Source organism: Oxyura jamaicensis, chromosome 1 (assembly GCF_011077185.1).
Source record: "Oxyura jamaicensis isolate SHBP4307 breed ruddy duck chromosome 1, BPBGC_Ojam_1.0, whole genome shotgun sequence".
Lineage (NCBI taxonomy): Eukaryota > Metazoa > Chordata > Aves > Anseriformes > Anatidae > Oxyura > Oxyura jamaicensis.
In genome coordinates, this window is record NC_048893.1 from 119,247,985 (window position 1) to 119,258,918 (window position 10,934).

Genomic DNA, 10,934 nt, shown 5'->3' on the forward strand with positions numbered 1-10,934 from the left:
ATGCTTCTAATTTTCTTAGATAAAAGGCCTTGTTTTTGTTTTGGCTTGCACAGAGTTTGAACCTGTAGAATTTTTATTGACAAGAAAGAGCACTCAAATCAACAAATAGTTCACTTGTCACTGAAGTACAAAAAGTCACAATAAAACAAGAAATCAGGAAGGTCATGGTCCTTGCCTCTGTAGATAAATAAAAGATCCAGTTGTCATCTGCATGATTAAATAGCTGTTTTATTTTTAAGCATGTAACATCAAATGCTGGGTGCCTAACGTGACCTCACAAGACATGCTAAAGGTGCTGCCCCGCCTTGCTGGGGGGCTCCTGGCAGCAAGGCTCTGGGTACCCAGCAGAGCCAGACCTCTCCATGCTGTGGAGGGAAGTACAACCGGCTTTGCTACAGCAAGGAGCAGGAATCTTTTGTCATCATTTTTTTATGATAAAGTACTGAATAATGTGCTTATCTCTTTCCCATACCCACTTCCCTTCCAATGACTGAAAGGATTCAAAATATCCCCTTTGTCATATTGTGCAAAGTAATTATATGCTAGGTGATAATCTTAAGGTGTTGTCCTAAACCTTTTTAAATTCCAAAATTCCTAGTTAATGGTAATGACCTACCAAACAGGGGTAGAGCTAAAACTGCTTGATAACTTTACTGTGTACATACCTGCTTGAATATATGCACAAGAAAATCGATTTACTTTCTTTATTTTTATTTTATTTTTCTATTATTCCTACTACTAATTTTAAGAAAAAGCTGCGGAATATGGGTCCTCTCAAAGGCTCCCCAGTTACAATTTCTATAACAGTCATTTCATGTACAACTGGCAGGCAGCTGCCTTTGTGCTGCTTGACAGAACAGGCCCAGGCTATGCAGAGATTTATACTGAACCTCTGTGGTGCAGCCTGTAGCTGTACAGAAGGAAATCCAGTCCTCTCTCTTACGTTTATAGCAGTGTAGCTTTATCACTTATATTTGAGATACACTAATTCAATGGCATCAGTGGATGAGGTTTTCTTCATGAAGACATGATAAACTGCCCAGCACTGTCTTATAGATGAGCCTCTTGACAGCATTTTTCTGCTTTGCCTACATCAGCCTGTACTGCATCGCAGTCAGAGTAGATGTGGACAGCAAAACAGCTGGTGCTGAAACCATGAAACCATGGTATGAAGTTATTTTGGACTACCTCTATTGTGGTCCCACCAGGAATCCTGTTTCACTTGCTTCGGTCTGTGAGGCAAACCAGAGCACAGCGAGTGCATACACCTCTCAGATTAGTTTTGAAAACACACTCCTGAACTCAAATAAAAAGATGAGATAGATGTACACAGAGCATCTTCTTGGGAGTGCTCTTCCTGGGAGAAGAAGGATTGTGGTAAGAAGGAAAGAAGGAACAGTGCAGCTTATCTGAAGCACTTTTCTCCTTTGAGGATGTGGATACAGTCCTCGAAGCATTGGACTTGCTGTTATATCCTTGAAACCATGCACGTCCTCTGTCCTTTAAGGAATACTCCCATACCAATCTCAAAGACATAGTCATTGTCCATGGACCTCAAGCTCAGAGGATGAACTCCCAGTTGACCAAAGTATTTTAATGTACTGTCCCTGATAAGACAAGCCGAGCGCACCTTGAGTCAAACCTTCCTCATGACAAGTTTTGCAGTGAAAACAAAACCTGATAAACCAGCTAAGCTGTGCTGGTTGGGAGGAAGCTGATATGTAAGAAGGTCTGCAGACAAAAAAGTAGTCCTGCTGTGAAGTGCACTTCTGCATTGGCATGTCACTCTTTATGTGTATTTGGCATCACCACGATCTTGACAGGTCTAGATGTCTTGCTGTGTCAATTAAAAAGAAAATGGTAGGTAATGGTTGAAATATAATAAACCATAAATCACAAAAAGATTGGTTTAGATGTTCATTTCACTAAGGTGAACAATTTTTGGTTTTGTTTGTTTTAAACGGTTAATAAAGAGAAGTCTGGCTGCATGGACTGAGTGTGTTGTAACCAGATATTTTAACAATACACTGTTTCACAATGAAGTTTCATTTAGACATAAAAGAGGAAGTGAGGCTAGCATGTTGTGGTTCAGTCGGTTATAAAACCCCCTCATCTCCTAAGGGACTTTCTTTCTATACCTCTGCACTATAGAGGATTGGAAATAAAGCATATGTCATCTTAGAAGTGCATTTGAAAAGGAAATAAAAACAGAACGCTGCATTTTGGGGTAGGACAGGCGCACAGGAAGCTTTAAACATACTGTAAGACAACCAGTTTTCTGTACCTGGTCAGCTGCTGTATCTTTGGAGGTAAGAACTAAAATATACTATGCCCTATATAAAAGTATGAAAATGTTGCTCTTGCTTACCAAAGCAGCTTGGTTCTGTTTCTGTGGGATTGCAGCTGGTAGCTGGTGAAATGAAGATGTGCTTTTTCTGACTGCTCTGAATGCCTGCGCATGTTTGCAGAGTCTCAGCCACTGTCCGCATGCAATTTCTGCTGCCTTAAGAAGTGATAAGAGCATTACAAAAGTGCTGTCTTCAGAACCACAATCAACTGTGTTTATGAATGTAAAAAAAAAAAATATGATTGATTCTCTGATCCTTCTGAAGACTGTCATAAAATCATACTAAAATAATATTATCCAGAATACTTTTTCAGGGAGTCTTACCAGGTGTATTGCTTTTATAATAATGTTATTTTTTATTGATTTTTGCATGGTAGCATACGGTTCAGATCATCTTAGAAGTGGCGTACCCTATTTTTAGATTAGAAATAGAAATAGGCACTGTAATAGAAAAAAAAGCCATAATGTTTATCAGAAAAAAATGTTGAGACTTTTTTTTGAAAAAAGAAAAGATGATGTTAAAAAGTATAAACAAAGAAATTTTGTCTTTGCATTTTCCTGATTCACAGCCAATTTCCTTTTTTGATGCAAATTCACAGCATGACATGGGTGTACACTCTCCTCTCCTTTTTTATACTCTTTAGCAGATGTGACCAATGTTTGAAGGTTTGTTAGTGCAACATTTCCTTCACTCCTCCTGGAAAACCCCTTCAGCTTTTTCTGTCTTTCTTACTTTACCATTTATCCATTTCACTTCTAGAAAGTGTATTCTCTTCTATACCACATGTGCACATGAATTTATTTCCCTTTTACTTCAGCTGCTTAGATACAAAATATTTCAGTGCAAATAGTTCAGTCATAATAACAACTGACAACTAATTAAAATAAACACAGAAATGCAGAAACAGGAAATTATTTCCACCCCAGAGAAAAGCACAGTCTAGATATATTATGTAGTCAAGTCATCCTAATGAATGCGGAGCTCGATCCCTTCCTGCCTTACATTTCATATTGCTGCTTACAGCTTTGCATATGAGATGCAAAATGCTATCGAATCAGATTGATGGTGTCCTAGAACAAGTTTGTATGGGTACAGATGATTAAAGAAAATGTGGAAAGCAATAAATCAGGCTGGCTTTGTACAAAGCTTCAAGGAACTAATAAAACATAATTAGATGGGAAAGGATTTAAGAACTCGAGAAGCTCTATTTACCCACATACACTTTTGGTTTTATTTTTATAGAAATCTGTCCCCCCAAAACTCCACTTATAGACACAACAGCACTCAAACATACATTAAGAATATATTTTTCAAAGTGAAGGAAGCCAGGTGCTCTTGGAGTTCATTGCCATCCATTTAGCATGACTGTGTAGACATTTATCAAACAAGAACATTTCAAATTACAATAACCATATAAAGCATAATGCGTTTTCTGAGAAGGAGATCTCTCTGTTGCTTCCTTGCACAAGGTGATTCCTTCATGCTCTTGAAATATGGGATTTTCAAACTCTCAAAACTTCTCTATCTGTTCCCCACAGAGCATCCCATATGTCCTTGTAGGAGTGGGACTCTTTCTGCATCTCCTGAACTGTGGACATGTGAATAAAGATGAGCCAGGCTCAGATTTTCTTTTGAAGGAAGACAAAAAGAACTGAACTAAGAGAGTTACAGGGGCTTGGCTCATGACTGCAGCTGCTGCTGGAAGAGCCTCATGGCACAGTCCCACAGGTCTCAGATCTTCCAGAGCAGCAGTAGGGGAAGTGACAATCACAGCAGATCACATTCGGATGCTTGTGCAGAAGAACCGCTTAGCGGGTCCTCTTCTTTCTGACATGGGCAAAGCGGGCCAAATCCCACCCCAAGCAGCAGCCTCCATTACCTTTACCTAAGCCAGCTCTGGGCACTGGAGATAGCCCTTAACAAACGGGGTTCAGACACCAAAACCCATGGGTTTCATGCATTAAGGAAAGGCTATATACTCATCCATACGTACAGCTCATTTCACTTCCTTCTTCACTGTCCTGATTTCCCCTTGCTGGATGCACTGAGGCTTCTCAGGAGCTGTTTCATCCCAGACCTGGTGGAAGGTGAGATGTGGGTCCTGCAGCATATGCGGGCTTGCTGCTCCAGCCTACCCTGCCTGCCGGGGGAACTCTCGCATGCATGCCCTGCAGTATGAGGGAGATCTCAAACCTCAGTGAAGGGGTCTGTTTCTCCACAGACAATAAAAGTGTCTGTTAATACTAGGAGAAAACATACGAAAGATGGATCCACAAGGTTTGGGTTCCTTTGAGATGTGGAGACTTTAATTGCAGTCCTATCTAGTAAGTCAGCTAGAACATAGGCTGTATCTATAGCTTAATTAAGCTATACTTATAACTATACCCAGTGGTATAACGTGAACTGAAAGCACCAAGAGCACAACTTCAGTGCCATTCAGAGCCTCACTCAGAGAACTGAAAGCCAGCTATATTCCATTTCAAAACAGACCTGTCTATTCTGTGAGCTTTCCGTCCCTTCCTTTTGCAATGCAAAATCATGTCCCTTTCTCCACAGAGCAGTGATCCCAGCTGGCACCATGTTCTTTCCAGTCTCCCTAGAAACTTTTGATCTTGCTCAGGTTTTTATATGGGGCACAATTTATCATATCACCTTGTGTGCACTTCTCATGCGTTCCTTAAGCTTTTTGCTTACCCTAAGCCAAGAACTCCCATTCTATTTGCTTGCTCCCAGACTCTAATATGAGGTCTTTATGCAAACATTGGCACCATCTCCAAGCATTATATTCCAGCAAATTTGCTGCCACTCAGAAAATAGTAGCAATACCACTGGATTCTCCACATGGCTTTAAACATTCATCCTGCCCTTAGGCTTTTTTTTTTTTTTTTTTTTTTTTCTTCTGAAAAACTGAACAAAAACCCCAGGGAAGACCTACAAGTTTTTAAGAACTTCTGAGAGTAAAGACTGCATAAGATAGAAAAGAATGTAAAGCAGACATCCTGCTCCCTCTGTCTCCACTGTGATCTGTGCTTAGATAGGATGTAGCCAGCTCCCCTTGCCCAAGACACTAGCTGCACAAGGAAATATCAGTTTGTTCACCTCATGTGCAAAAATGCATCAGGACAATATTGTAGAACAGACTATTTTTCCTTGTACAACAAAAATAATGCAATTATGTTCAGGAAGAGGAAAGTGAAAGGCGAATTTAAGGAATGTTAAACTCCAGATATTGAAAGGCATTAGATATAATCCCCATGCATTTGCAGTCTTATTGTATAGGTGTGTGTGTGGCACAGGAGGAGGACTAAGAGAAGGGACAAAAGAAAGCAGAATTAATGATAACAGTCATCCTTGTTTGATGTAAAACACAAGAACTAAGGGTAACCCAACTGTGTGGCCAGCCATCAGTCGTGATAGAATAACAACGTGACATCGTGATAGAATAACAACGTGACATGGGTATATGATAAGTATTAGGACCAGAGATATATGTAGGTCACTTCTGCATTCTGGCTCTCGACACTGCCCATCAGAACTTCAATTAGATTTCCTTGCAGAGCTGTGAATATCATCAGATTAGTGCCACAGCTCTTGCAACCTTCAGAGGATAAACTTGTAACTCATTCAACAAAACATGCAATTTGTAAGCATGACAGGAGCCTGATCTTTTCGAATTTGCCTGTTCTTTTGTTTCCACTTCAGTCTCACACCCTGTGCTCTAAAACTCTGAAAATGGGTACTGAAGAATGCAGCATGAAGAAACGAAACCAGCAGTTTCATTTCCCTAATGTATCACCTTATGACAGAAACAAGATGCATCTGGGTAGTAGGAAAGACAGAAGTGTCACATGGTACCTGAGCACACATGGCTTTGTGCATGTTGGTTAAGAAGTGAATAGGCCAGATGTGATATTTTCACTTGTTTCTCAGAATTAACATTAAAAGTAAATGAAGGAATAAGTGTTGTTCCTGCTACCCTAAGCTGGTGGTAACTTGACACTAAAGCCCTTTGGGCCATGGCAAGAGGGGAAGGGAACAGCCGTTGCACTGCACAAGGAGGGGAAAGAAGGAAAAGGGAAAGAGAAGGGGAGGTTTACAACAAGAGCACCTCAAGCATTTGGGTGAGATTTCTGTAGTGGTACCTTAATTACAGCTAAAACCTAACACAAGACAATAGAAACTTACTGCAAGGATTGACAAGCTCCAAACATATATATGTGTATATATATATATATATATATACATATATTTGCCTCTCATGTAAATGGATGAAAGTGGACTATATTTCATTTAATGTTACCTGCCTGTGGGAAATCTCACACAACTTGAAGCGGCAGAAGGGATTCAGAGCCACCAAAGCAAGTGTTTGGACATATTTAATTTTCATGAATATTTCCTTCCAAAGGAAGATTATTTTTTCCTCCAGCAGCCATCTTCATAGTGTGGAAGTGATTTATTTTCCCCCTGAGGAAAGTCTTTTCTCACACTATCTTCTTGCCAACATATGCCTCAAGTCCATATCCACAGTTAGGATTTAGCCAACATTTAATATTTTTACAGCATTTTGCATTAGCAACTGCAACACAAGAGATACCTGACTCAGAAATCAAAGTCTTTTCACTCCTGTAAAATATTAGTTGAACAGTCATCAGCAGCAATGATGTAGTACTGCATGTGCTGCAGAGATCCCACCTCACTACTATTCATACTTTGTGGAAATATGTTCCCGTGTTCCTTTACAGCAGATGCTTTGACAAATAATTGGGACTTATGCTTAAATCTACACAGAAAATATCTGTAAGGATTAAAATGATGTAATCAGATTAAATAGTAAGTGAAAGAAGTACCCACTGTTTAAACAAAGACAATTTATTTGCTCCTCTATCACACAAGACATTTTGTCCTAAACAAAGAAAAATACATCTATTTAAGATTTACTTTCTCACTCCTGGACCACACAATTTCATTAGGACATCTTTACCATTAATCATCTCCTCGACATCTGTTTAAATGAAAGACAAAAAGGTGGAGTTATGAACAATTATGTGGAACTGCTAAAGCACAGGCAGAACATTTGCTGAGGAGCAGACACATTTCTGTCCTTGCTAGTGAGCCCAGTCTTTTACTGCTAACATGGTTACACAGCTTTTGGGAATGAGCCACCAGCTCAGTGACTGGATAGGGTTAGTGACTTCTGGAACCTGATTGTGCCTTTGTAGAAACACAATGAAAACTGTTTTCAGAGCTGGTGATACTCATGGCTAATCCAACAGTGAAGGAGATGGAGTACTTCTGTAATGCACATCTGCCTATGCATTGCACTGAAATGTGTCTTTTCAAAAGCACACTGCATTTAGGGCAGTCAGTTTAAGAAGATCCTTTTATAGTAGCTGGAGAGTTATAAGCACATGTAGGGCACAATTCATCTAATTTCAATTTGGGTGTCTAAAACAAGTCTCATGAATCATGTCTCCAAAAAGCCTTGCTTGTGTCATTGACATTTTAACATCTAAAAACTAGAGACAATTCCACCCAGCTTAGCATATGGAAGTGTTAAATGTTAATTTAATGATCTGAGACTTCTTAGTGAAAAAGGACTCACACCTACAGACATTGATCAGGCTGGATAGTAAAGGGTTATACTCTTGATATCAATCTCAAGTCAACATATTTCAGAGGCAGATGACAAACCATGCACAATAAAATTTGCTTCACAGAGGGAAAGAGGGCGAAAAACCTTGGCTTTTTTAGCTGAAATAAAGGGCAAAAATATAAATATTTAAATGCAAGCTATTATAACACTTACTACCACAGCAAACCACTTCTTGTTCCTCTCTTCCCAATTCACTTGTCTTTGTATGTATCATACATACCATATGCTGTGTTACACAGAATATACTTTGATGCAATTGAGTTAACAGCACAACAGGGCGACAATCTGATCTCTTCACTCATTGACTCAAGTCCCCCAGAAAGACAGAGACATGCGTTAATGTCCAAATCAGAAATATATCTCAGCAGCTTGTAACAGAGGTGTGAGTATAATCATCACTCACTGACTTGGTAATGAACTAATGGTTTCTTCTTGTCATTTTTCTGTCTGCTGGTGGTTCCTTTCCTTTCTCAAAGGATGCTGTCAGAAGGTTACCTTCACAGAATTGCCTACCTTTGTGAAGACCTGAGCTCTGAGCTCTGCACCAATGTGGCAGCTGAGGAAGTGGTGTATGAAATGAGGTCCATTAATTATTCTTCCAGGGATGAATCACAAGGAAAAAGCTTCCTTCAGAGATGCAGATCTGCTGGCAAATGCTTTTCCTCAGTCCACTCTAAAGGCAGCAAACACAGCAGGAGGCAGAAGGATAATCTCCTGCAGCCCACACAAAACCCAGCACCCGAAGGGCAGACCTCTCCAGCAATGGACGTATGCGAGGGGCTGACAAGAAAAGACACCTACCTGGTCCCATCCTCCTGTAAAAGCATCTGCAAGAACTACAATGACTTGCATATAGCTGGGGATTATGTGGTGCCTATTAGCTCAGTGGCATCAGATTTTACCTGCGACAGTGGCATTGGCCCCTTCCTGGAGTCCTCAGAGATTCCTCCACCCATGGAGTCCATGAGGGTCGCCCCCAGTGAGACCATCCGCAGGCCAGTCCAAGGCTTCTCGTCATGCTGGCGGCTGGCGAGCTTAATGCCACACCAGCAGCCTCTCTCCGACTCGGCCCTCAACGACTACCTGGAGCAGAAGCTGGTGGAGCTGTACAAGCAGTACATCATGGATAGCACAGCAAACAGGGCATCCCCCACTCAGATCCTGGCCTCGGAGCTCATCATGACTAATGTAGACCAAATCAGCATGCAGATATCACGAGAGAGGAATATGGAGACCACCAAGGCCAAAGACATTGTCATCAGCCGCTTCCTACAAATAGCCAGTGAACAAATATCCTCTGAAATTAGCACACCCAGTCTGCATATTTCCCAGTACAGCAACACTAATGTGTAGTATTTGAATTTCTACAGTTAGACAGCTTTTATGTTCTGCAAACTCAGTTTTTTATTTTTTATTTTTATCTCTTCAGACATCTTTCTGCTTCGTTAAAATTTATTTACTGTCTACCAGTTACATTTTCCAGCACATATTAAGTAAAAATATCTGTACTGCACAGATGTCCCCCTATTGTGCGCCAGATGAATTACATTTTTTATTTTTTTTTATTTTTTATTTTTTTTATTTGTATTTTTTTTTTCCCAAAGGCTTATTTCAGTGAGTGAGTCATGGACATTAAAAAAAAAAAAAAAAAAAAGGTAGAAAAATGACTAAGAGCATATGACACTCTTCCAGATGCTCTCTTTCTTTCCCCTTGACATCTCATTTCAACTTTCCTCCCCTGGAACCTGCCATCCTACCTGAGGGTCTTTGTGTAGCTAAGGCTCAGACCCCTGCAAGGGCAGGGATTGCAGAGCTGCAGAAACAGAATTCAGGATACCGTCTGGTTAATTTCCCTGACCCAAACTGCTTTAGTTACAACACCTCTGTCAGATTGTCAGATGTTTTTTTTTTTTTTTTTTTTTTAATCTGTTCTTAAAGATACCAAGTAATAGACACTTTACAGGTTCTTCTATACTATCTCTAGTTAATCCATTGGTGTCTTCCTATTCAAAAGTTACCATCCCTTTTTGCAAAGCAAAAACTCTGTTTCCAGACAGACTTCGTCAGCGGGAGTGTGTGTGTATAGCTGTATATTTTGCGCCGAGCTGAACTTCTACGACGGATGCCGGTGACTTGTAATGACAGACAGACACCATGTTTGTCAGCGGCTTACAGACCTGTGGCTGTGGAGTGGTCATGTAGGGATAGTCGTGATAAGAAGGGGAATGCTTCTTTCTCTTCCCCCTATTTTAAGAGAATTTCAAACCGAAAAATAAGGGCTAAGCCAAAGCCCAGGTAATTAACGTGACCAATTCCTTTGGTCACCAAAGGAAAGCAGAAACAGACCACTCAGCAGCATGACCAACCCCTCCTTTTGTTATGAGTGTTGCTCTATGTCATAGGCCAAGGTCATTTGAACTTGACATATATCTAATAGAAAGGTGTTCCGTAAAATCTCACAAGTCTTAAAAAGGAAGAAAAAAAATAATTAGCTGCCTGAAGGGCAAGGATGGTTACCTGCTTTGAGTCTGTATGATATATAACACATTGACAATGACAATCCATCATTGGTTGAGTTTCTAAGTTTAAATATAATGTAAATACTAATTTATAATAAATATTCATCAAATGTTTTCATGCCAGTGATTCATGCCAGTGATTCAACACTGTTGTTTTGACCTTTGTGTTCCTCTTTTGTTTTGTTTTACAAATGTAAGTCATGCATTTACGTGTATTTCAAAAACAAATGCAATGCAGTAAATATGTCAGTTTATTTTATTGCTGCTCTCTTCCCAGAGACTACTGGATAGCTCAGTATATTTTCCTGCTTGTGCAATGAAGGGGTATCCAAAAAAACAGTTGCTATATGAACCTTTCCTGCGTGAATTCAGAGACAGTACTTCTGTTGCCATAGCAGCCTACCCCAATACAAT

At 40.0% G+C, this 10,934-nt stretch overlaps 1 protein-coding gene across 1 annotated transcript; it reads left to right on the forward strand.

Annotated features, from left to right (window-relative positions):
* The first annotated feature begins 2,106 nt into the window (after positions 1-2,106).
* On the forward strand, positions 2,107-10,634 carry TASL (TLR adaptor interacting with endolysosomal SLC15A4). Its single transcript, XM_035316051.1, has 2 exons — positions 2,107-2,309; positions 8,478-10,634. Exon 2 carries the CDS (start codon positions 8,479-8,481, stop codon positions 9,352-9,354), a length of 876 nt encoding a protein of 291 aa, XP_035171942.1. The 5' UTR covers positions 2,107-2,309; position 8,478; the 3' UTR covers positions 9,355-10,634.
* Positions 10,635-10,934: the final 300 nt, after the last annotated feature.